Source organism: Hemiscyllium ocellatum, chromosome 9, assembly GCF_020745735.1.
Source record: "Hemiscyllium ocellatum isolate sHemOce1 chromosome 9, sHemOce1.pat.X.cur, whole genome shotgun sequence".
NCBI lineage: Eukaryota > Metazoa > Chordata > Chondrichthyes > Orectolobiformes > Hemiscylliidae > Hemiscyllium > Hemiscyllium ocellatum.
The window spans coordinates 63,566,525-63,593,607 of record NC_083409.1 but is presented as its reverse complement, the minus strand read 5'-3'; the positions used below and the strand labels follow the sequence as shown (position 1 = coordinate 63,593,607).

General features: G+C 39.7%; 1 protein-coding gene across 3 annotated transcripts; it reads right to left on the bottom strand.

The window, feature by feature from the left end:
- Positions 1 to 415: 415 nt before the first annotated feature.
- On the bottom strand, positions 416 to 27,083 carry prkaa2 (protein kinase, AMP-activated, alpha 2 catalytic subunit). 3 transcript variants are annotated; one of them, XM_060829795.1, is made up of 9 exons: positions 26,983 to 27,083; positions 24,436 to 24,577; positions 16,929 to 17,022; positions 16,198 to 16,342; positions 13,983 to 14,070; positions 9,780 to 10,004; positions 8,415 to 8,919; positions 5,238 to 5,364; positions 416 to 1,298 (listed from the first exon to the last, which is right to left on the bottom strand). In XM_060829795.1, the coding sequence occupies exons 1-9, from the start codon at positions 27,074 to 27,076 to the stop codon at positions 1,057 to 1,059; spliced, it is 1,662 nt and encodes a 553-aa protein (XP_060685778.1). In that variant the 5' UTR covers positions 27,077 to 27,083; the 3' UTR covers positions 416 to 1,056. The 3 variants fall into 3 exon arrangements, with proteins under 3 accessions (XP_060685778.1, XP_060685779.1, XP_060685780.1); XM_060829796.1 differs by lacking the exon at positions 416 to 1,298 and having other exon boundaries at positions 5,315 to 5,364; positions 8,371 to 8,919; XM_060829797.1 differs by lacking the exons at positions 416 to 1,298; positions 5,238 to 5,364; positions 8,415 to 8,919 and adding an exon at positions 10,377 to 10,408 and having other exon boundaries at positions 9,888 to 10,004.

Here is a 27,083-nt window from a genome sequence, read left to right as displayed (position 1 = left end):
AAGCAGAAAACCTAACAGTAATTTACTGGTAAATAATGTGTTAGGACAAAATGGATAGTATTATTAATCATCAATATAATCAAAGGACCTCAATTTGGGATCTTTATTAAATGTTATAAACATCAACTATTTATATGACAGTACTTGTCATCCCAAATTGTACTGTAAAGATATAGTACGTATATTTAATTAAAGTTCATCATTCAAGCCACGTTTCACCAAATCGAGCTGACTATACTGTCAACTTTAATAAATCAAGTGAAAGATACACTGTGCAGGAGTATTCATGTGAGCTGGAAAATATTTATAAAGGAGTGTTTCAAAGAATCCTAACTAATTTTGTTTGTGCAGAGAACCCTTCTAGTTATACTTAAAAATTCGACACAAGTAAATGTAATTCCACCATCAATAAAACAAAACAGCAGTAGAATAATCCTTAACAGCTGTATATAACGTAATTTGAGGATTTCAATTGAGCCATTTCAATTTTAATTTCAATTTAATTTACCTCAATTATTTATAAAATTAGAGTTTTAATGTTATAGCTTTCTAGCCACAACTAACCTGAAGAGAAATAAGCATTTCCATCCACACTCAGCCTCAGCAAAGAATGAACTGCCACAGTCATCATTTATCTAAAACATCGTATGATCATATGCCAAGTATTAAAAACATGCTTTATCTGTTCTTTAACATTTTTCATAATTTATAATTTTGTAACACATTACTGCATTAAAATGAATGTTGTTGCTTTTCGACACCTTTCCAGATGTGTTTGTAAACCCGTATAATATCTTGAATTTGGCTTGCAAAACAGGTGCAATAATAAAGCTCCACAATATTACTGCAGTGTTTCTAAATGGTAATGCACAAATGTTACCTTCCGCCGCTACAATACCAAAGAAACAAAAGCACCAACTGCAAACTGGCATGATCTATAACCAGTGCCAAAGTACAAGACACACACACAAAGTGGAAGGGCTGTTTTCTTGCAATTCTTTTTCTAAGTTAAAGAGCTGATGCTCTATAAATTATCAGGAAGTTGATTTTATTTTGTCAACGAGCCAGTGTAGTAATAAGGCTAGCACACATCTCAAAGAAATCCATTGTATGGCTCCCACTTCGGGGATTTATTGAACTCAAACATCCGGTCAGAGAAGTGGGCAGTGATCCAACGGGAGTGAGTGGCTGACCATCAGTAGCTGCTGCATCAGAACTCAGTCTTGGCCTGTGCAGCAAAGCTGCGGATCCTGAACGTTTGGGAGTGGAAGAGCCCGACTTTTGTTCCATAATATCGTCTAATCATTAGGAGCAAAAACACAAAGAAATAAACACACAAGAATTTAGAAATAGAAACAAAATGCACAGGTATACTGATAATGCAAACATAACAAACCTAACCACATGTGTTCAGAGGAAGCTTTCCGCTGAAACATTTATCATCCAGATGTGATGAATTGCCATTCATTCCAACATTTCAGCTTTTATATCAAATGAAAGGGAAATAGTTTGAATGTTACAGCAATCCAAAGCATAAAGAGAAGCCTGGAACTTTCTTAAAACTTGCACTTGAACAACAGCATAACCATGACTTCATGTCATAAACTTATATTCAAATGATTTACTGCAGAACTTCCACTAACATTCTTTGCCACTCAGTAACATAGCTCTGCCTTCACCCAAAAGAATAGTACACACAAATATCTTAAATTTGTATCACGTCAGAATGGATTAAATTTACACATTAAATTTATAATCCAAGTTAAACTTCTGTTGTTTTATAGACACTAATTTTAAATTCTACTTGCTAGAACCTAAAATGTGTTTTCCAATATTTTTAAGATTATTACAATTTGCATTGAAAGTCAAAGACTTCCACAAATTGCACTTATTTAAATTTTTGCAAGGTTTGTAGCTCAGGTTGAGGTTTAGGGTGTAGGTTTGCTCACTGAGCTGCAGGTTTGATATGCAGACATTTCATTAGCTGGCTAGGGGCGACCTCCAAGTGAAGCGAAGCTGTTGTCTCCTGCTTTCTATTTATATGTTTGTCCTGGATGGGGTTCCTGGGGTTTGTGGTGATGTCATTTCCTGTTTGTTTTCCGAGGGGTTGACAGATGGTATCTAGATCTGGGTGTTTGTTTATGGTGTTGTGGTTGGAGTGCCAGGCCTCGAGGAATACTCTGGCATGTCTTTGTTTAGCCTGTCCCAGGATAGATGTGTTGTCCCAGTCGAAATGGTGTTTTTTTTCATCCATTGGGGCTACGAGGGAAAGAGTGTCGTGTGTTTTTGTGGCTAGCTGGTGTTCATGTATCCTGGTGGCTAACTTTCTTCCTGTTTGTCCTTCGTAGTGTTTGTGGCAGTCCTTGCATGGAATTTTGTAGATGACGTTGGTTTTGTCCATTCCTGATGAAGGGCTTTTGCCCGAAATGTCAATTTCGCTGCACCTTGGATGCTGCCTGAACTGTGTGCTCTTCCAGCACCACTAATCCAGAGTCTGGGTCATTTAAGTTTGTTAATTTTTGTTTGAGAGTGTGTTGGTGGGTTTGTGCGCTACTAGGATTCCAAGGGGTCTTAGTAGTCTAGCTGTCATTTCTGAAACTTCTTTGATATATGGTAAGATGGTTAGGGTTTCTGGCTGTGTTTGGTCTGCTTGTCGTGGTTTGTTCTTGAGGAATCTGCGCACTGTGTTTTTTTGAGTATCCGTTCTTCTTGAATACGTTGTATAGGTGGTTCTTCTCTGTTTTCTGAAGTTCGTCTGTGCTGCAGTTTGTGATGGCTCGTTGGAATAGTGTTCTGATACAGCTTCGCTTGTGTGTGTTGGGATGATTGCTGGTGTAGTTAAGTATTTGGTCAGTGTTTGTTGGTTTTCTGTATACGCAGGTTTGTAGTTCTCTGTTGTCCATTCTTTTGACTGTGACGTCCAGGAATGTGAGTTTGTTGTCGGTTTCTTCCTCCTTGGTGAACTTTATGCCTGTGAGGGTGTTGTTGATGTTTTAAATGTCTCTTCTTTCTGGTTTCGCTTTGTGATGACTAAGGTATCATCTACATAGTGGACCCAGATTTTTGGTTTGATGGTTGGTTGGGTTGTTTGTTCTAGTCTTTGCATTTCCGCTTCTGTTATGAATCCTAATAGCGGAGATCCCATGGGTGTGCTGTTGGTTTGTTTGTAGATTGTGCTTTTGAAGGTGAAGTGGGTGGTGAGGCACAGGTGCACTAGCTTCATGATGTCTTCGTTGGTAATGTAATTGATGGTGGTTGGGGTGTGTGTGATGGTCTCTTCTAAAAGTGTGGTAAGTGTTTCCTTTGCCAGGTCGATGTTGATGGAGGTGAACAGTGCTATTACGTTGAATGAGATCATCAACAACACCCTCACAGGCATAAAGTTCACCAAGGAGGAAGAAACCAACAACAAACTTGCATTCCTGGACGTCACAGTCGAAAGAAAGGACAACAGAAAACTACAAACCTGCGTATACAGAAAACCGACAAACACTGACCAAATACTTAACTACACCAGCAACCATCCCAACACACACAAACAGAGCTGTATCAGAACACTATTCCAACGAGCCACCACACACTGCAGCACAGACAAACTTAGGAAACAGAGAACCACCTATACAACGTATTCAAGAAGAACGGATACTCAAAAAAAAAGTGCGCAGATTCCTCAAGAACAAACCACGACAAGCAGACCAAACAGTCAGAAACCCTAACCACCTTACCATACATCAAAGAAGTTTCAGAAATGACAGCCAGACTACTGAGACCCCTCGGAATTCCAGTAGCACACAAACCCACCAACACTCTCAAACAAAAACTAAAACTTAAAAGACCCAGTACAACCCATGGACAAAACCAACATCATCTACAAAATTCCATGCAAGGACTGTCACATACACTACGGAGGACAAACAGGAAGAAAGTTAGCCACCAGGATACACGAACACCAGCTAGCCACAAAAACACACGACCCTCTCTCCCTCGTAACCCTACACACGGATGAAAAAAAAAACACCATTTCGACTGGGACAACACATCTATCCTGGGACAGGCTAAGCAAAGACATGCCAGAGAATTCCTCGAGGCCTGGCACTCCAACCACAACAAACAAACACCCAGATCTAGATACCATCTATCAGCCCTCAGAAAACGAACAGGAAATGACATTACCACAAACCCCAGGAACCCCATCCAGGACAAACATATAAATAGAAAGCAGGAGACAACAGCTTCGCTTCACTTGGAGGTCGCCCCTAGCAAGCTAATGAAATGTCTGGATATCAAACCTACAGCTAAGCGAGCAAACCTACACCCTAAACTTATTCAAATGTGCACCTAGACAATGGTTAGCTATACTAAACTTTAATCTTCAGAAATAAAGACTTAACAATTAGAATATGATTGAAGCTCAGATTGATTTCCACCATTTTTTTATGATCTGCGACATGCTAATGACATTTTTCAGACAGAACAGGAAATCTGGCTTAAATGGTAATGTAACATGCCAGTTATGCCATTTAAAGAAATTCTAAGCCCTCAGTTCTGACTTGTCAAAGGTGTACTGTAGTTTTAAACATCATAGAACTGACACCAACATATGCTTTCAGCAGTTTTGCTTTCCGATTTGCTGCATTTCAGCAGCAGTTTACTTTTCAGTTTATTCAACATTTTCACGCATATCTGAAACGCCAATGCTTACTTCGCGTTTTATCTAAATGCATTATCATTGCATCCCGCAGATTATCATCTAGTCCTCACTGCTAGCCTTTTAAAAATATCTACGCAAATGTAATTTTCTGATAAGGTAATGCAAGGGTTGACAGCAGTGAAGGGAGGAATATTTTTCATCCTTAAATTTTACTTGTTCAATTGAATGTTTCTTTCTCTGTTTTTCTACTGAAAGCTTAGCTCTTTCCAGTTTCCTGTTCTAATAACCAGATTAACGTCCAAAAGATTAATTCATCATGACTTCTCTTTAGCATTGGTTGGCTTGTATGCATTTCTGGCACTTTTGATAAATGCACAATTTGAAGCGTTAATTTCCTAGACAGTTAAGAGTGACTTCACACAAAACAATGATAACAAAATAAATTTTCACCAGGCAAGTCTTATGGAATTACTGAAATGAAAAATATTAAATGCTGGCTACTGAACAACAGTATAATACCCACCACATTTTAGTTTAGTTGTAGATAATACATAAGAACACAAAATAAAGCAAATGCCTTCCTTACCATCAATGCTCATGAAATCTAGCAGGTAGCTGCGATTGTCAACTTGATACAGCTGTAAACTCATTTTCACATTGTTCCCTGTCACTGGATTCTTTCTACGCACACGCAGATGGTAGGGATTCACCACCTTGGAAAAAGTAATTTATTATAGAAACACCTCATAGCAGAGTCCAAGGCACCAATTCTGATCAAGATTAATGCTCCAAACCATTCTGGGGTATACAGTTAGAGAGGATGAGAGGAACGTATTCTTATGAGTAAAACATCACTGGGCAACCAGAGGTGAAAGTAATTTACTGCTCAGAATTTGAATGCAAACAACTGTGCCATTAAAAACGATACTTAACAGGATTTGGAAAAAAAGATTAAAAAGAAATAGTTGAAGAAATCCAGTTCAAGCCTTAATGTTGAGCTTCACCACATTTGGAAACCTAAAGCAGAAGCATTACATCTGAAGGAAGAACAGAATTCTGCAGATTTTGGAAATCTAAAATAAAAAGAGAAAATGCTGGAAATGCTCAGGCACCATCTGTGAAGAGATAGAATTAACCTTTCACTAGAACTGGAAAAAGTTTGAGATGTAATAAATTTGAGCAACTGGTATGTGGAACAAGTACAAAGCACAGGTTTATGAGATGGAGGACGACAGAGATTAAATGATAGAAAAGTTAGTTTTACAAGCCAAAGGGAATGGTGTTGGGACAAGATAAGAAACAAAATAATTGGCCTAGAGCAAGTATGCTGCTGATTGAAAGTGAAAAGAAGAAAAAAAAGGAAAGGAACAAAATGTGAGGCCAGAATATATGGTCTTGAGTTTTGAAAACCATAAAGCACCCAATCAAAAGATGAGGTGCTGTCACTCAGCTTACATTGTGCTTCACTGCAACAGAGTATCAATCCAGAAACAGAGAGATCATTTTGAGACCAAGGTGAAAAATTAAATTAAAGTTCTTTGAAGCTGGGGATCATACTTGTGGAATGAACAGAGGTGTTCTGTAATGCGCTCACCCAATTTGCAAAGGCTCTCTGCACTTTAGAGCAAATGTGAGCAAATCAATTAATTTTCTGATTTTCTTCCAGTTTTAATGAAAGGTTATTAGCCTGAACATTAACCATTTCTCTTTCAATATACTGCCTGACTGCTGTGTATTTTCTGCATTTTTTGTTCTTATTTCTGACCTAAGGCAACTTTGCCAGTAGGTAATTTTTTTTCCCAAAATCTTAGCAATCTAAGAAATGTTTCACCATTAAACTGAAGCTGAAAAATGTAAACATATCAATCTATAGCGCTTGAAGACATTTGCAGTCAAAACCATTTTCACCTGAGCTATTTGATGTGCTGTTGACACAATGTGATTAACAAGACTTCCATTTTAGGTTTCTATGGTCAATAACAAACATTTCTCACTCTGATTGAGAAAATACAATCTGGTCAGTAAATTCCTATATTTTATTCTTCTTCCTAACACTTTTCACTTCCCTCCTACTTAAATTTCTAATGACTGATTACAAATTTTGCAATATCTACTGTCTCCCATGTTAACATTTACTAATAAAGATTTTATATCTATAAACTACCAGCTAAAGTACATGTATTTTAGAACGTAAATAAAAATTCAAATTGTACCATTCATTTTTCTAAAAAAAAATGCAAACTTTCTGGACCTTTTACTGGCATTGACCCAAGTGATATTGTTTCAACATGTTCTGTGCAATGTAGCAGTTAGTAAATATATGACCTAATAAAACTATTTCAGATGTGTATACTTGAGATGAAGGAATAGTTTAACATACTGAAAGGCATGAGAGACAGTGCAGCTGACGATTTCCTCAGAATTGCTCTGAATCCGCTGCTGTAGCTTCAATGGAAATACTATTTATAAATGGATTTTTTACTGCATTTCCAACAAAGATACAGTAGGAACAGTTCCAAGGTAAATCCTGGCCTGTACAAGTGAAAATAATTTATAATGGATTAATTTAATTCTTAATGTTGAGTTTATTTCATTTACCCAATTTGGATATAAAACTATCTTATACGTAGTTCATTTTTAAACTCATGGTACTTTTCCATTCAATGAAGTTAGAAAAGTATTTAGCATAATTAAGCAAACAATAGCCATTATCAAAAGGTCTTACAGTTAATTTCTGTCTAACGTGGATACTTGTTATGGGATCAACAAATAAGTCAAAGAGTTTAAATTATATTATGAAAATTTGAAGACTGAAATCAACATAAAAATAATACAGAGATTAAAAAAAGTTGCAATCATGATGATTGGAAAACTTCAAATTCCTTCAGGAAAAGACACTGGCTTTCCTTACTACTTCAAAATAGCTTAGAAACCACAAACTAATCTGGTTACCGCTTAATTAACTTGGGGAAAAAGATCTACAAAGCCATTCTTTTGATCAATTGTTTAAAAAGGTCAAACAATACCTTTCTGTGGCAGCTGCAGACTGGCAAATAAATGCCAATCTTGACTGTAATGCCCTCATCCTATGAATGAACTTTTAAATAGTGTTATGAAATGTCTCAAAGTGTGTTTACAAAAGAGTTTTGTAACATTGTGAAACTTTTTAAACAAAACCTAGTCAAAGTGTGGTGAAAATTCAGACCACAAATAGTTTTACCATACTCCTACAAAGTTACAGCAGTGAAACAGGAAGAACTCCAAAGAAATACTTACTGAACTATTCATCATATGTTTCACCATATTAAAAATAAGTTTCGATAAGGTACAAAATGCAAGAGTCACATTTACATATTCTAACATTTGTACGTGTCAACTCTGAGTCATGTTCTTCATCTTAAATCTTTATAAAAAAGTACAAGTGGAAATGAGATGAACTCAAAACATCATAATGCAGCCCAAATCATTAGAAGAGTGAAGTGTATCTCAGTACTTCAAGTCACAACTACACAAGCTCTCAATTCCAATCATTCCATTATTAGAAGTACTACACAGATCTTTTCTACAATGAGGACAGGGAAAGGGAGAATTAAAAATGTGAACGATAATTTATCCTATTCCAGTCACACATTTTCAGACAACTGATATCAGTGGTGTTGGCTGAGGCTTAGAAACAGAAAAAAAGGTATAGAGAGACATGGGGAACATGACAAAAATACCTTAAAAATAATGAGTTGTGCTTTTAAAATCTGTTATTTCTAACCTTCCATTCATAATCCAACTGTCGCATGGCTCTGTAGACTTCTGCCATTATATCATATGGTTTACTCTGACTGCGAATTCCAAGGTGCCATTTTGCTTTCTTCAATGCCATTGGTTTGGGTTTAGTGGTATTGAGTGCATCAAGTGGACAGCGTGCCTTTGGGCTGTCTGCCATCAGAGGGGGCATGCGCTCAGGATGGGCTTTGACTCCAGGTGGGATATGCAACCCATTATCATCCATAAACGAACCTGTCGGGGGGCTTGATGCCAGGTAAAACTCACTAGCTTGAGTCATTATTCTCCGATTGTCAATAATAAGATGGTAAGCAACAGCCAGCTGGTCTTGTGGGTCACCACTATATAAACTGTTCATAACTTCAGACTCGGTAGATTCAAACTTTTCACAAACTTCCTTCACCGCATCTTCATCTATGACATTGGAATCATACGCAGGATCCTCTGGAAACAGATAAGTTGGCAAATCTTGTTTAAACCATTCATGCTCCCTGTTGGTGAAATGATAATGGAATTTTAGTTTTCACTGTGCTACATTAAGATAACAACGCAAAACAATACTAATCCTTTCAGACTTTCTGACAACATATAGTAGATTTGTCTCACATCAGATTGTAGTTTGGAGTGGTGTTTTTAACTTCAGATCAGTCATGTTGGATTGCAACTGTTTGAACTGAATACAAACAGTCTTGTATGCAGTATTGTCTGTATCCAGATTCCCCTCCTTTTGTTTCTCTACTTATTGCATTTTGCCTCTCCTTCATTTCCATTCCCTTTCCTCTTCACTTGTATTTTCTTCCCTCTTTCATTCACGTTCCACTTCCCCTGTCCTTTTCAACGCATTCCACGGTCACATTCCAGATCTCAGTGTCCTCTTGCCAAATCCCCAACTCACTCCTATCATCTGGGCACATTCACAGAAATAGCAGTACTCACGCTCATTCCCATCTTAAACAGTGGAAATATATTTACCCAGATTAATTCCCAATGAATAGTTGATGCTAAAAATGCAATTCATTTATTTATATAAAGAGCACCCACAGTGTGTCACCTCCTTTAATTGGTCCTGGGATAATAAAACGGTGAATGAACCCTTATGACATGGTTATATTGAGACAGAGTTATTTTATATTATAACCTTAGCTCATCAATTCCTTACAGGTGAAAGTATCATAAGGTACCCATATTGCTCAGCCAAAGGCATGAGAACAGATTATACCTATTTTGCCTTTCAAATTGCAGACACTGAGCTATCTGGCAAAACACAAGATTCATAACCCCTTAAAAAGGAGTGAAAGACTGAGAAGAAATAGTGTGGGCAAATATTGTATATAAGTGTTACAAATCATACCTAATGTCTTTAATGGTTGCCCTTTTCAGCGGGTCAACCTGTAGCATATGCATGAGAAGATTAGCAACTGAGCGGTTCAGATACTCAGGAATATAAAATACACCACCACGAATCTTTTTGAACAGTGTTGGCACATGCTCATCATCAAAAGGCAATGTTCCACACAGTAAGGCGTAAAGAATCACACCACAACTCCAAAAATCCACCTCTGGGCCTGCATACAACCTAATAAATGAAGAAAATATTACTATGACATGATCTATTATGTTTTTGTATTCAACTACTTAGCCCGTACACTGAATATAAAATAAGTGGTGGAACAAAAACTATTTTATTTGCAATGATGTAGTTTTATATTTTTCTATACAATTTGATCAGCTTAGACTTCTTAGAGAACAAAATAATGAAGAAAACAACAAAACAATAGAAAGAGAATACAATAACCAGTTCACTCCAGTTGAAGTGCTTACAGTATTGCATTAGCCAGACTCTGGAAGATGCTGAAAATGAGATGTCAAGCATTTTACAGATTAGCATTTACAAAAAGTGAAAATGGAAGGCATGAACTGCACAACTATATAAATTAATGAAAATTACCTTTATTTTTATACGTAACACAAGAAGATTCCCTAGAAATGAATGGGAGAAAATGTTGGCTGTCAAAACAAACTATTACTAAAACAAATCTATGTTCCGAGGTGCTGACAATAACAGTAAAACTAGTCTCCTTTTCCTTCAGTTACAAGTGCAGTACTAGATTACCATCCTAAACTCTGATAATCAAGACAAAGATTGGTTAAGTCTAATGCTCAGTAGGGTCAGTTACATTCCTACATTTAAGTATAGACTGGGAATTCCCAATTTAGAACATATAAACCCTACTACAATTAGCAGAAGGTTTCTGACTGAAGTCACTTAAAATCTGATTTGCAAGTTTTACAGAATTCTATTCCAACTTTGCCTTGCCTTTTTTTAAGACCTGTAGGGAAAATCTATTTCTTTGCACATTTCCTCAAAGAAATTCATCATGTAGCTCACTCACATAAGGTGCACACAAGTGAAACAAAATATTTCTCTAAGCAAGGCTGATATCTGCCCAGGAGTTTTGCAACTCTGAATCACTTAAAAGCAAAATAGGGGCATGGTAATGTAATAATTAAACTTCTGAACTTGTAATCCAGAAACCTGGATTAATAATCCACTGAAAGCAAGGTCATATACCATCACTTAAGGAATGTTTGGCCCTGAAGCTGTCAGATAATTTAAAAACCAAACGAGTTCTCTAATGCCTTTTTAAGGGAGGAAACCTGTCACCCTCACTTGGTCTTGCCATACATATATTAAAAATGTGGCATTAAAAAGGGGTAACATTGAAGAGGAGAAAGGAAAGAATGAGATATTTTCAATTCAAAATATCCTAAACCCCAAACAACTAGACTCTTGGGTTCTTCTAATGTGCAAGGTAAAATTCGAAGTATTTGACATCAACATAGTGCTTTACACTTTCCATGTCATAGAAAGGCTGTTCACCAACATTTGTGAAGGCTCATGAGTGAGCAGAATTTTTATTACTAGAAACCATTTTGAAATTGCAATATTGTTAAGTTATTATCAACCAATGTTTAAAGGCACAGAGGGTGGGTTTGTGTATCAGGAACAGCCAAGTATAAACTGAGGATGTAATGAGATATATTCACATTGATTCATCTTAGGTCACTAATGCTTTAACAATAGTAATGACATTCATTATTCCATCTATTCCCAAAACTTAGCCCAAAAGCATTACACCGAAAGGTTTTACTTTATATTCTATTTCTAAAAAGAAACACTTCCTCGTGACTAAAAGTGAATTAAGCGCAGATCCACAATAATGCTACCAACTGAATTGTCAGAAATTTTCCTTCTAATCCATTTTGCACATACAAAATATGTTATATTCAACAGTAGTTATAATCACCGCAAAGTTTTATGCATGTACTAAAATTGCTACATTGTTCCATAATCCTTAAATTTTATAACATGGAGTGACAAATGGAGTCACAAGAATTATATTCATTATGATTTTTGCTATGATTTGCTACTCTTCCAAGATGTAATCTTAGTCTGTTTGTTTTAATTGGAATACCAAGTGATAGCAAATTAAAAGTCCAACGTTGGGGACCGAGTGCTGGATTGCTAGCACTCAAATATTGCTCAATACGGTTCTCATACCATTCTGCAGATTTTGTGCTTGTATTTTGGTCCTGTTCATTAATTTGCCATAGACCAGGAATTTCGAATAAATAGAACGAATTGTTCACATAGCAATTACACAATCTTAAAACTTTCAACATTGACAACTCCCTTAAAACAATATTTCAGCCAGGTAGAGCAACAAGAGTTGACAGCTAAGTAAAACACAACACAAGACACTCTTACACAAGTTCAGAGTAAAGAATACAGACAGAATAGAAAGAAAAAATGAATATGATACTTTATTAGGACTGAAACCATTATATTTCATGACCTGCTAATTAAATCACATGTTCTGCAAAGATGTGATCTTCTTTTCTTCTATTCTGTTCCACCTTGCACAACATTGCATTTCTACCTTCCACTTCATTCATCTAGGGTGTTGGTCTATACTTAAATGGCACCTATGTGCATGACACAGTGAGTAAATTGTAACTAAAATAAAAGTGAGCCAATCATAAAATAATCTAAATAATACTAAAATAATCTGTATCACATCAAATAAATTTCCATGTATTTAAATACTGTAGAGGATATTCATTTAACAGTCAGGATTTGGGACAAATTTCTGTTTTCTTTTTGAAAAGTTTGAATGAGTATAATGCATGAAAATGGCCAGAAACTAATAAAATACCTGTATTGTTGGAAGTAATAGTACTGGCTTTGAAAATCTTATATGAATTGAGTGGGTAGATAATAACACTAAGTTTATTCTGAATCTATTTATCCACCAAAAAGAAATGAGGAATCTCGCAGTAAAACCAATTAGAACATTTTGAGCAGACAATGCAAATATTGCCCACCATTTTTCAGTCTGCAAATTGTCAGAGACAAGATGTAGAACAGATGATATGCGTCAGGACCTTGCGGACGTCACAATGTGGGATCTACGTGCAATTGCTTGGTGAGTTTAAATTTCCAATGGACAATTTTCCTGACCCAAAGGTGCTGCTCTGTGAGTTTGAAATGGAAACCTGGGATTTATAAAAAGGTACATACCTGTGTAGTTACCCAGGAAACCTTAGTATAAGACCCAGTCTAGAAGCTGGGTAACTTCACAATAAACCATAAGTCATCCCATCAACCCTTGACTACACCCTTAAATCCTCCACAACCAGACTGTCCACCCATCAACAGACTTAAATAAAGTTCCATTCACACTATTACTTAGCCACCCAATTATCTTCGCACCCAACCATGCTCAACACCCCCACCTCATCACCCACATGTTCCAAATCTGACCAGACCTGACAAGACCACCAAAACCTAACCATACCTGACTAGCCTCACACTAACCAACCAGATCTGATTAGCCATACCACAACCAGACCTAATCCAACTAATATCCCCTCTCCTAAACCACCTGACCACATACTTGGCTATACCTACCCATTCACTAACCCACAGTCAAAGACTAGACTTTTACACTCATTTGAATGTAGCAGCTAGTGTGTAAAAAGGCATGAGCTCTCGTTCCCCAACTCTACTCCATTTTGTTGGAGTTCTCTGGGAGATGACGCACTACATATTTCTTGGACAGTCAGGGTTAGAAGAAATATACAATATGGCTGGATGGGAAAATAAGCAATGGTATGTAGCAGCATTGCTACTGATTGAAAGGTTCAAGACATTATAAGGCTTTTCTATGATTGATGGTTCTTGGACTAGAGCTGGTAGAGGTTTGCTTTACATTCAGATATACCACATCTAAATCTAGGAATGGAAAATCCCAATATGTTGAACTTTGCAGTATTCTCTCGATCCCAAAATATATATTCATTCGAAAGTTAGAAGGCAAGGACATAAAACACCCTAACAAAAGTAATGCAGGAGTCTATGGTGCAGAGCTAAAAATGCACAGGAAGATCATAGCAAAACACTGGGAATTGTTTATTAACAAAAAGTAAACTAAAATCTCATTTAACTACTGAACTTGAAGGAAATGCTTAGATCAAACACAGGTATACAAACCTGCCTGAGATAACCTCTGGAGCAGCATAATTTGGTGAGCCACAACTGGTGCGTAAAAATTCCCCATCAGCCATCATGTTAGATAGTCCTACAATGAAAAGAAATGACATTAGTGACTGTTATGCTCAGGCATCAGTAAGGTCATTTTATGTTATCAAAGACGCACAGATGATGTCACCTAACAAGGCAATGAAACGTTTGCAAAACAATACACTGGCTTGGTGAGCAAATCCATACTTCATCCACAACCTGAGCTGCAAATCTTCTCAAGAACTCTAATTTACTTTTAATATTTCATTAAAATTTGTGAGATTACCATAGGGTCATCATAAAGAACGGTTTGAAAAGTCAGTCATACAGCACAGACCCTTCTGTCCGACTTGTCTGTGCTAACCAGATATCCCAATCTAACCTTGATTAGCAACTGAAAATACAAATAGTGCTTTCGCTATTTTTACACCTAAGTAATATTACTTTTGAATTTCTTCTTTTACTGTTCCTAAAACATCTAATATAAAACCTGCCAGTAACAAAAGCTTAGTTAAATGTCCATAAACCTTCATCTTTCTCCTTTAGTTGCACTCTAAAATAGTTTTATTAAATGAACAGAATTATTATTTACAATCAAAGCAGATACATTTTCACCATTCTTATGTGCCTAAACTCAATCACTGATCCTCTCTCATTTAGGATACTACCAACTGTAAAATTATTGTTCAATGAAATTAACATCTATCCTTCTATTTAAAATAGATTTAACTGGGGTGCTAGTGCATCAGATTATTGTATATCATGAATATACAAAGGATTGAGTATAGAAGCAAGAAAGCCTTGCTGCAGCTGTACAGGGATTCAGTAAGTCCACACCTGGAATAGTATGTGCAATTTTGATCTCCTTATCTAAGGAAAGATGTAACTCTCATTGAGGGAGTGCAGGAAAGGTTCACCTGACTGACTGCAGCTTTGTCATATGGAGAGAGACTGGGCCTATATTCACTGAAGTTTTTAAAAGAATGAGATAGCGTCTCTTTGAAAGATATAAAATGATGATGATTTGGAGATGCCGGTGTTGGACTGGGGTGTACAAAGTTAAAAATCACACAACACCAGGTTATAGTCCAACAGGTTTAAATGGAAGCACACCATCCTTTGGAGCGTCGCACCTTCATTAGGTGGTAGCAACACTCCGAAAGCTAGTGTGCTTCCAATTAAACCTGTTAGACTATAACTGGTGTTGTGTGAATTTTAAATGATGATGTTTCCCTGCGCAGAGAACAAACGGTCTGAAGCATACAGGCTAGGCCATTTAGGATTGAGATCAGAAGAAATTTCTTTACTAAGAGTACTCAACTGGAGCAACTGTATGGCACAGAAGACTGTGGAGGCTAAGCCATTAAACATCTTGGAGTTTGGAGAATCAATCATGATCATTTTGAATGACACAGCAGGCTTAACAGGCCAAAGTATCTACTTTTGCTCCTATTTTCTACATTTCTAATGTTCAATTAAACAAATAAACCAAAGAGACCAGCGTTTATTACCCATATCTAAATGCCCTAGAGATCATTTGCTCAAAGTATACCACCATACTGTATCCAGGACTACTCTTAAAAGCAAACCACAATTACTCAAGGTCAATTTCAATTCTGCTGAACTCTAGATAGGGAACAATAAAGAAATAAAGGCAAACAACTTGCTAATCTTAATAGCTTATAAAAAGTTTCACTCCTGGAGATCTCCACCCATTCTTTATCAGATCAAAACCTCTTACTGTTACACAGCAATTTCAACTATCCTAACTTAATGACCTTCCATTCATAAGCCACACTTCTCAAATCAAAATGCTTCATGTACTACTTGACAGGATTTTGCTGTGGTTACTACAATTTAGGCTATTACAAGTGTTTCTTCTGAAGAATATGAAGAGTATAAGAGCAATACTGCAGTGGTAATTTAAACTATTTAAAATATCCTATTCTGTCTGAGCACATTCTACAGAACAATAGCTTTGGAATACATTTTACAAATATGCAATTGACTGAACTTTGTTTATTCTATTTTGTAGAAACTAAATTATTCTTCCCAGGTGATCTTAATTCCTGTGTGAAAGAAAATAAAGTTCTGTATTGTATTTCTGACAGACTAATATCTCTGCAACTCTGCAATACTTAGCTACAGCCTGACACATTCCTCACATACACGATGGGTCACATACCAAAGTCAGCTATCTTGGCATTCATTTGTGCATCAAGGAGAACATTCTCTGGCTTCAAATCACGATGAACCACCATGTGTCTATGACAATAATCAACAGCTGAAATAATCTGCTGAAAGAGACGACAAGCTTCTGCTTCCTCCACCTACAGCAAAAATAGGAAACAGGACATGTCACAATGTTTCTGCAGAAGGCCTTAAATCTGTTACAGAAATAAACAATCACAATACAGGAAAATCCCAATGCGGTGTGTAACATGGTGCTTAAGCTATTAGACTAGTAAACCATTGGCCTTGACTAAGCATCCAGTGAATTAATTAAAATCCCACTATTGCAGCCAACAAGTTCAAATTCACTTAATTATATGAACCTAGAACAAAAACAAGTATTAGAAGAAGTAGCTATGAAAAACACAGGATTTTTGTTCAATAATGTTCCTTTCTTTCTTTCAGGTAAGGAAATTCTCCTTACCCAGGCTGTCTTATGAGATACCCAAACTACACTATATGTGTAACTTCCATCTGAGACGGCCAGCAAGCCATTCGGTTGTATGAAACCTGCCACAACAAAGTATAATGACTGCAGCAGTTCAAGAAGTATCAGCAACAAGCTTGTATAAATATGAAAATTATGGGTGTAATGCTGAATTAAAATTTACCATTTCTTAAGTGTTTAAAATAATAACAAAAAGATAAAAATGTTTTCCTCCACTTTAAATGCATGGCTCTTACCCTTCCATGTTTACAGATGTAGTCAAAAAGTTCACCACCTGGCACATATTCCATCACCATAAAGAAGTCTGTTGGAGTGCTGATTACCTGGTACCTGGTAAAGCATAAAGATTATTCGCTTCAGCGCTGAAAGTTGAGTGAAAATTTAATTAGCTATCAAAATTACAAGGAATTTTGCAAGTATGAATAAGGCAAACCTATAACAAGAAAGCAGATTTAATATAACTGGATAAAAACTATAAATAGGGATAGGAGAAGATTTTGTTCTTACATAGGAAAATGCTATGATCTGGCCCACTATCCAAAAGGATAGCATTGAAGATTAAACAGTAATTTACTCAGGAAAGTTAAAACGTGATTATCAAATGTAGTCATTAGCAAAAATGTGATTGATTGAGAAGCTAAGAAGAAATAAAGGGATATGTCAAAAGATTATGATGAAATTCGTGTAAAACATAAACCTATGGCCTATTCCTGTTATAAATAGTAAGTAATACTCATGTAGGTTCGCTCACTGAGCTGTAAGGTTCATTTCCAGACATTTCGTCACCTTACTAGGTAACATCTTCAGTGGGCCTCCGGGCAAAGTACTGTTGATAATTCCTGCTTTCTATTTATATGTTTGGGCTTCTTTGGATTGACATCACCAACCCAAAGAAACCCAAACATATAAATAGAAAACAGGAATTATCAATGATTTGGAGATGCCAGTGTTGGACTGGGGTGTACAAAGTTAAAAATCACACAACACCAGGTTATAGTCCAACAGGTTTAACTGGACTTTCAGAGCGATGCTCCTTCATCAGGTGATTGAGGAGGGCTCGATTGTATCACAGAATTTATAGCAAAAATTTGCAGTGTGATGTAACTGAAATTATACATTGAAAAATTGATTGTCTGTTAAGCCTTTCATCTGTTAGAATACAGTGATAGTTTCACTTCTTTCAACAGTGCTTTGTCTGGAGGCCCACTGAAAATATTACCTAGTAGGGTGCCAAAACATCTGGAAATGAATCTTACAGCTCAGCGACCAAACCTACATGCAGAACCTCAACGTGAACTACAAATCTTCTCAAACACGCTAAGTAATACTATATATTTGTAAATGAAACTTTTGGAGGGTTATCAAGCAAGAACAGGTGAAATGGAAGTCATTGAATATTCCCTCAAGAGATGGCACAAGCCTCATTGGTCAAATGGCTTCTTTATGTGCTAGACAATTCTAAGAATTACTACTGGTTTAAGTCTTCTATGAATTTACTATGATACTTGGAAATGAAATGTCATATAACTATGAACAGTGTTACACTTTGTGGACAGAACCTTCAATATGTCTTTTTAAAGTTAACAAGTCAAACTGATAAAATGCAACAATTTTCATAGCATGATGCAGCTTTACAAATTTCCTTCTCAAGTAAGTTAGATTTAGAAAGAATAAATTAGAAAGCAAACCAGGATAAAAACAGGGCAGAAAAAGGATCCACATTTTCCCACTTTATCCATTAAGATAAGTGCCATAAAACATAATTACTAGAAAATAGGTCATTTGCAAAATTATACTTTGCAGAGACGAAAGCACAGAACTGATCGTAACAAGATTTATTTCCAGTTAATATATTATAATTTATTACACATTTCATACAATGTTTGATTATACTTTTTGCATTGAGTTCAAAATAAATCAAAATTGTAGTGGCGATTATTTTTCCTCGAAATGTTAATATGCTTAGGTGAAAAGAGAGAGATTTATGTTCAAACAGGTCATCTTTCTAATACTTGAGATCAAACAAAACATCTGTACTGCAAATCCATCACCAAAGGACCAAAGAATTCTGCACGAAAGCTCATTAGATATCACCAAGATGTTGCAACTATGATCACACATATTTGTCCAATCTGGATGGAAACACTTTCTTTTACATCTAGCCTGCTAATTCCATGCTATTTTTGTCTACAAATTGGGATGCTCTGTAACTCTGTAGAATAAACATTAAGCATATCCAGTCTTGAAGAAAGGTCAACCTGTTTCTATACAGATGCTAGCTGACCTTTTTTCTGATATTTTCTGGTTTTTATTTCAAATCTCAAGTTTAGAAATGGTTTTAAAATAGTATTGATAAACAGCTTTTCATGTTGAATTTATAAATGTTGCTATTTAAAAGTTGTCTATACAGTAGTTGCAAAGTTGTTTGAAGCAGTTTAACAGAATCCATTAATTTAATAATGTTGGTCACAAAGCATGCAAAGCAAAGGTAGAATAGGAACCGCAACTCAGGTGGGCAGACTACAGCTTAACCAGGCCTCAATCATGCTGTAAATTTTCTCTCAAAAATTTGGATGTTCACTTCAACATATTTGAATTAATTTTTGAAATAATGTGAATGTCACTTTATCAAGCTAATCATGCATTTACCACACCCAGAAAACAAATTATGTGCATTCCCATTGATCTAATCTTAAGTACATTATTACATTTCTCCAAGGCAAGGATTTTATTCCATTACTCAGGAGTTCAAGGAGGAAAGATTTATTTAATACATGGTAATAAATCAGAGCTGGTGCCTGAGTGTAATACAAAGTTTGATCAGCCAATATAGTATTCAGCCTCAAATAAATTAGCAGGCAACATATATCATCTTATATTTGTATTATTGTACAAGGAATTATGTGGGTCACACTGAAAAATTAATATGTAGCAGCATCTATATAGAACAAAAGATCCACATTCAGCATATTAAGCCATCTACTATTTTGTCAATAGTGAAGGACCTGTCTTTCTCTCCAGCATTTTGAAAATGTTTGTTCTTGTTAGCCTTGGAAAGTTTTTGGGAAAAGTGGTTCAGCTTCTTCCAACAGAATGCATTGCATGAGCATTTCAAGAAATTTACTATGATTGTTGGGTGTATCCAAATCACACAACCAGAAGATCTCAGCACAATGCCATTAATAGATGGATATATACATTAAGGTAATTCATGTTACGAAAAACACAAAGCAAATTGATTAAATTCCCATTTGTGAAGTGCTGCTTGTTGAATCAAAACTACCAATTATGGAACCACATATATATTAAGGGAACAAATAAAGCTGCAACAGAGAGAGAAACATTATCGACAATACTACTGAACTGAGTGTCAGTAAGATACCAGGTAGATAAGCTGTATGTTCCAGCAATTGACTTGTAGAATCAAGCAGGATGTTGTTGCTTTTGTTCATAAAAGGTAGAAAACAAATCATACTCAACCATCCCAGTCTTGCAAAATCTACAAAACTGTCTTTAGTTAGATGGGATATCTGATTGAGCAGAATTTGCGGACTAATCCTGACTACATTAACACTTGTATATAATTTAAGATAGATAAAAACAAAGACTGCAAATGCTGGAAACCAGATTCTGGATTAGTGATGCTGGAAGAGCACAGCAGTTCAGGCAGCATCCGAGGAGCAGTAAAATCGATGTTTCGGGCAAAAGCCCTTCATCAGGAATACAGGCAGAGAGCATGAAACGTGGAGAGATAAGTGAGAGGAGGGTGGGGGGTGGGGAGAAAGTAGCAGACAGTACAATAGGCGAATGGGGGAGGGGATGAAGGCGATAGGTCGGGGACGGGGGGGGAAGTGGAGTGGATCGGCGGAAAAGAAGATAGGCAGGTAGGACAAGTCATGAGGACAGTGCTGAGCTGGAAGTTTGGAACTGAGGTGTGGGGGAAGAGGAAATGAGGAAACTGTTGAAGTCCACATTGATGCCCTGGGGTTGAAGTGTTCCGAGGCGGAAGATGAGACGTTCTTCCTCCAGGTGTCTGGTGGTGAGGGAGTGACGGCGGCGGAGGCCCAGGACCTCCATGTCCTCGGCAGGAGTGGGAGGGAGAGTTGAAATGTTGGGCCACGGGACAGTGTGGTTGGTGCGGGTGTCTCGGAGATGTTCCCTAAAGCGCTCTGCTAGGAGGCGTCCAGTCTCCCCAGTGTAGACGAGACCGCGTCAGGAGCAACGGATATTGGTGGATGTGCAGGTAAAACTTTGATGGATGTGGAAGGCTCCTTTAGGGCCTTGGATGGAGGCGAGGGAGGTGGTGTGGACGCAGGTTTTGCAATTTCTGCGGTGGCAGTGGAAGGTGCCAGGATGGGAGGGTGGGTTGTAGGGGGGCGTGGACCTGACCAGGTAGTCACAGAGGGAACGGTCTTTGCGAAAGGCAGAAAGGGGTGGGGAGGGAAATATATCCCTGGCGGTGGGGTCTTTTTGGAAGTGGCAGAAATGCTGGCGGATGATTTGGCTTATGCGATCCAACTCAAAGCAGTCCGCTTGATCAGTCCCCAATCAACTACCTCAAACATTCACCATCTCCACTACAGACAGAGAGAGGCAGCAATGTATACCATTGACTGCAACACCTCATGGGTCGCAGATGCATGGGAACACTACAACCTGCAAGATCCCCCAAACTACATACCATCCTGACTTGCAATTATATTTCTATTCTTTTGCTATCACTTCATCAAACTACTGGAATGCAGTTCCTACAAGCACTGTTTAGGTGAACTTATATAATGGTCATTAAGTTATCCAAAATATCCAGAGTTGGTACAGACTGTTGCTGTTTCAGATAATCATCTGACCTTCGGTAGATACATTTGTTTACTGACTGTACGTCTACATTTTCTGTACATTTTAGACAGGTGGAGTGCAAAGTACTCTAATCAATGTTCTAAAGATCAGCCTGCAGTGATTTTATCTGATTACACTCACATCATGAACTTTCCTTTTTACAACCATGGTGATGATAATTCAGCTTGCAATTTGTCCATTTCTCATTTTCTATAAAAATCCCTTAATAAGAGCAGATGCAATGGTTCAGGTGATTAGTTCACACCTTTCTAAGGACAACAAATGCTGGCTTAACCAGAAATGACAATATGCAATTAAAGAATATAAAACAAAAACACTGAAACCATTTTTTTTTAAATTGTTCATGATATGCAGATATCCTAATTGTCTGGGGCAGTTGAGAATCAACCCCATTTCTGTTGTTTGGAGTGACATGTAAACCAGACCAGGTAAGGATGACCAATTTCCTACCCTAAAGATCATTAGTGAACCAGATCAGTTTCTACATCAATCAGCAATGTTCACATGGTTGCTAGGAGGCTTTTTGAAAAATTCCAGAGTTTTACTGAATTTAAATTTCACCATCTACTCTGATGGGTTCAAACCCATATCTTGGAAACATCTGATGGAGTTCTGGATTAGTCCAGTGACATTATCATTACATCGTCACCTTCCTTTGGTATCCCTGTGCTTTCCTGCACTTCCCTTGCACTTTTCCTTTTAGCTATTGCAGCTAACAGCTATTGTCTTACCTTAAAAATGTGTTGCTGGAAAAGCGCAGCATCAAAAGAGAAGGAGAATCGATGTTTCGGGCATAAGCCCTTCTTCAGGAATGAGGAGGGTGTGCCAAGCAGGCTCAGATAAAAGGTAGGGAGGAGGGACTTGGGGGAGGGGCATTGGGAATGCGATAGGTGGAAGGAGATCAAGGTGAGGATGATAGGCCGGAGAGGGGATGGGGGCGGTGAGGTCGGGAAGAAGATTGCAGGTCAAGAAGGCGGTGCTGAGTCTGAGGGTTGGGACTGAGAAAAGGTGGAGGGAAAGAAGGGCTTATGCCCGAAACGTCGATTCTCCTTCTCCTTTGATGCTGCCTGACCTGCTGCGCTTTTCCAGCAACACATTTTTAAGCTCTGATTCCCAGCATCTGCAGTCCTCACTTTCTCCTGTTGTCTTACCTTCCCAATGGCCTTCACTCTTGGTTTACATTATTCTGTGGAATGCTGAGCTGATATAAAGTTAGACTAAAGACTGTTCTTAAACATATAAAACACAAAATATATATTTTGGAAGATCAAATCTACACATTGCTATCTAAAGCGGAAGTTGTTATCAGCTTTGGATATTTTGAGCAACTTGCCAATATCCTAGCATCCTGTTCCTACATCTTCCAAATTGTTTTTTAAACAAAATGGGCATTTGCATGGAAAATGGAATCCGAATTCTAAAATATTTGATGGAAAGAGAGCATTGAGAGTAATTAGGGCCATATAAAGCAAAATATGATCGCTTATGTAAGAACAAAGAAACACCCTCAGTGCTTGGGAGCTTCCTGTGAAGTGCTTCTGTGATCTTTCCTCTGGCATTTGTAGTAGTTTGAATCTGCCGCTTCCGGTTGTCAGTTCCAGCTATCCGTTCAAGTGGTCGGTATATCAGGTTCAGGTCGATGTGCTTATTGATTGAATCTGTGGATGAGTGCCATGCCTCGAGGAATTCCCTGGCTGTTCTCAGTTTGGCTTGTCCTATAATAGTAGTGTTGTCCCAGTCGAATTCGTGTTGCTTGTCATCGGTGTGTGTGGCTACTAAGGATAGCTGGGGTCGTGTCGTTTCATGGCTATCCTTAGTAGCCCCACACACAGATGACAAGCAACACGAATTCGACTGGGACAACACTACTATTATAGGACAAGCCAAACAGAGAACAGCCAGGGAATTCCTCGAGGCATGGCACTCATCCACAGATTCAATCAATAAGCACATCGACCTGAACCCGATATACCGACCACTTGAGCGGACAGCTAGAACTGACAACCGGAAGCGGCAGATTCAAACCACTACAAATGCCAGAGGAAAGATCACAGAAGCGTTTCACAGGAGGCTCCTAAGTACTGAGGATGTCACCTAGACAGGGGACGAAACATCTGCAACACAAATTCCTAGCTCGGTGAACACAACCACAACAACGAGCACCTGAGTTACAAATCTTCTCACAAACTTTGAACAAAGAAACAAAAATGGTAGAAATAGATAGAAGCAAAATAGTGGATTTTTGGAAGCTATTTCATGTAGCTGCATTAGATTCCTTTCTAAGCTTGAGAATGTTATGGGGCACCGAATCATGCCACGTGCAGGCAAATGAGAGGCAGGAAGGAAAACTGGGATAAAAATAACATTTTTGGATAGATTTTCGTTTAATTTTTCCTTCGTCTTAGTTAAAATTGGGCATAGGGAGCATATCTAACTTTACAGATTACATTACAGTACGAAATAGACTAAAATGCAAAAAGCAGTAACATTACAAAAAACAGAGATAATCCAAACATTTAACAGAACAAATGCAGCACATTTTGGATTTCCGAATGGCAGAAAAAAAAATTAATCTAAATGAGCAAGCCCCAGGAAACATCACACAATTCAAATTTTAAACTGTACTTCCTTGATCTCCCACCAAAGAAAGTTTTAAATACTTCAAGGTGCATCATACTATAATTTTCAAACACCTTTAAATATGCACCAAATTTACACAACCTGGATTCATAATTTGGTATTTTGAACCCTGGTCAATTTGCACAATACTAACCACATCCGCAAGAATATGTTGCTACTGAAGTCTGGTACCCAGAAGTTGACAACATTCCAGATGGCGTTTGATCTAATTAATTAGCAGAACATAACACAATTAATATAACTCACAGTTTGATAATGTGGGGATGACGGAAGAGTTTCAAGTTTTGAATTTCTCGTTTGATTTTTCCAACCACATCTAAATTACGAATCTTCTGTCTGTTCAGGATTTTAACTGCAACCTTATGTCCAGTTAGCTGATGTTCTCCCACTGAAAAAGAAAAAAAATCAGTATTTAACTTTTGAATCACTCATTTTGAGAAAAGATAACTGACATAGTAAATGATCAGTAAAGTTACACTTATCAAATAGAAGCAAAGGAACAAAATTAAGAGAGCTTTGAAAAAGGGTTGGCTCTACAATAGCTGAAAAATGTGTTGCTGGAAAAGTGCAGCAGGTCAGGCAGCATCCAAGGAGCAGGGGAATCGACGTTTCGGGCATAACCCCTTCTTCTGGAATGAGGGAATGAGATGAGGGGGCTGGGTTAAGAGACCGGGGGTGGGGTGGGGTTGGGGGATGGGGGGGTTAGGAGATGGGGGGGGGTAGGAAACGTGGGGGATGTGTGCAGATAGTGACGGTGGGGGGAGGTGATGGAGACAGTGACGGTGGGGAGGGCATGGAGACGCTGATGGGGGGGGGGGGAGATGGAGACAGTGACGGTGGCAGGGGGATGGAGACAGTGACGGTGGGGGGGGGAGATGGTGACAGTGACGGTGGGGGGGAGATGGTGACAGTGACGGTGGGGGGGAGATGGAGACAGTGATGGTGGGGGGGAGATGGAGACAGTGATGGTGGGGGGGAGATGGAAACAGTCACAGCGGGGGGGGGTGGAGACAGTGACGGTGGGGGGGGGGGGGGGAGTGTGGTGACAGTGACGGGGGGGGGGGGGAATGGTGACAGTGACGGTGGGGGGGGGTGGGGGGAGATGGTGACAGTGACGGTGGGGGGGTGGGGGGAGATGGTGACAGTGACGGTGGGGGATAGATGGTGACAGTGACAGTGGGGGGGGGGGAGAGATGGAGATGGAGACAGTGACGGTGGGGGGGGGATGGAGACAGTGACGGTGGGGGGGGAATGGAGACAGTGACGGTGGGGGGGGAATGGAGACAGTGACAGTGGGGGGGATAGAGACAGTGACGGTGGGGGGGATGGAGACAGTGACGGTGGGGGGGATGGAGACAGTGACGGTGGGGGGGATGGAGACAGTGACGGTGGGGGGGATGGAGACAGTGACGGTGGGGGGGGATGGAGACAGTGACGGTGGGGGGGGAGATGGAGACAGTGACGGTGGGGGGGATAGGGACAGTGACGGTGGGGGGGGGATAGAGACAATGACGGTGGGGGGGATAGAGACAATGACGGTGGGGGGGGATGGAGACAGTGACGGTGGGAGGGGGATGGAGACAGTGACGGTGGGAGGGGGATGGAGACAGTGACGGTGGGGGGGGATGGAGACAGTGACGGTGGGGGGGTAGAGACAGTGACGGTGGGGGGGTAGAGACAGTGACGGTGGGGGGGATGGAGACAGTGACGGTGGGGGGGGATGGAGACAGTGACGGTGGGGGGGGTAGAGACAGTGACAGTGGGGGGGGGATGGAGACAGTGACAGTGGGGGGGGGGATGGAGACAGTGACGGTGGTGGGGTAGAGACAGTGACGGTGGGGGGGGATGGAGACAGTGACGGTGGGGGGCGATGGAGACAGTGACGGTGGGGGGCGATGGAGACAGTGACGGTGGGGGGGGGGATGGAGACAGTGACGGTGGGGGCGGTAGAGACAGTGACGGTGGGGGGGGATGGAGACAGTGACCGGGGGGGGGGGGGGGGGGGGGTGTAGAGACAGTGACGGTGGGGGGGATGGTGACAGTGACAGTGGGGGGGTAAAGACAGTGACGGTGGGGGGGAGATGGTGACAGTGACGGTGGGGGGGGGGAGATGGTGACAGTGACGGTGGGGGCGGTAGAGACAGTGACGGTGGGGGGGGGGGATGGAGACAGTGACGGTGGGGGGGGATGGAGACAGTGACCGGGGGGGGGGGGGGGTGTAGAGACAGTGACGGTGGGGGGGGATGGAGACAGTGACCGGGGGGGGGGGGGGTGTAGAGACAGTGACGGTGGGGGGGGATGGTGACAGTGACCGGGGGGGGGGGGGTAAAGACAGTGACGGTGGGGGGGGATGGAGACAGTGACCGGGGGGGGGGGGGGTGTAGAGACAGTGACGGTGGGGGGGGATGGTGACAGTGACCGGGGGGGGGGGGTAAAGACAGTGACGGTGGGGGGGTAAAGACAGTGACGGTGGGGGCGGTAGAGACAGTGACAGTGGGGGGGGGTAGAGACAGTGACGGTGGGGGGGGATGGAGACAGTGACGGTGGGGGGGGGATGGAGACAGTGACGGTGGGGGGGGGATGGAGACAGTGACGGTGGGGGGGGGATGGAGACAGTGACGGTGGGGGGGGGTAGAGACAGTGACGGTGGGGGCGGTAGAGACAGTGACGGGGGGGGGGGGGGGGGAACAGTGTACAGGCCGTCATTTAAATTTATTTATCAAGAAGAGATTATCGGAAAGCGGGACGCATCTTAAACCGGAAGCGTTTTAGTTCTATCATGAATCACTTAACTCTTCACTTTGCCGAAAGTGCCAACCCCCAGAGTGTCGCCCAGGATGTAATGGCCGATTTTGACCCGACCATCGTGTTTCTGCTTCTCCGCCATTGCTGTT

Excerpts from the sequence above, each read along its gene's own strand:
- prkaa2 (XM_060829795.1), bottom strand. The coding sequence starts at position 27,076 with ATGGCGGAGAAGCAGAAACACGATGGTCGGGTCAAAATCGGCCATTAC. Across the intron at positions 14,071-16,197 it reads TGCCAAGATAGCTGACTTTG|GACTATCTAACATGATGGCT; the intron begins GTATGTGACCCA and ends TTTTCATTGTAG. Across the intron at positions 5,365-8,414 it reads AGTTGGATTATGAATGGAAG|GTGGTGAATCCCTACCATCT; the intron begins GTTAGAAATAAC and ends ACTTTTTCCAAG.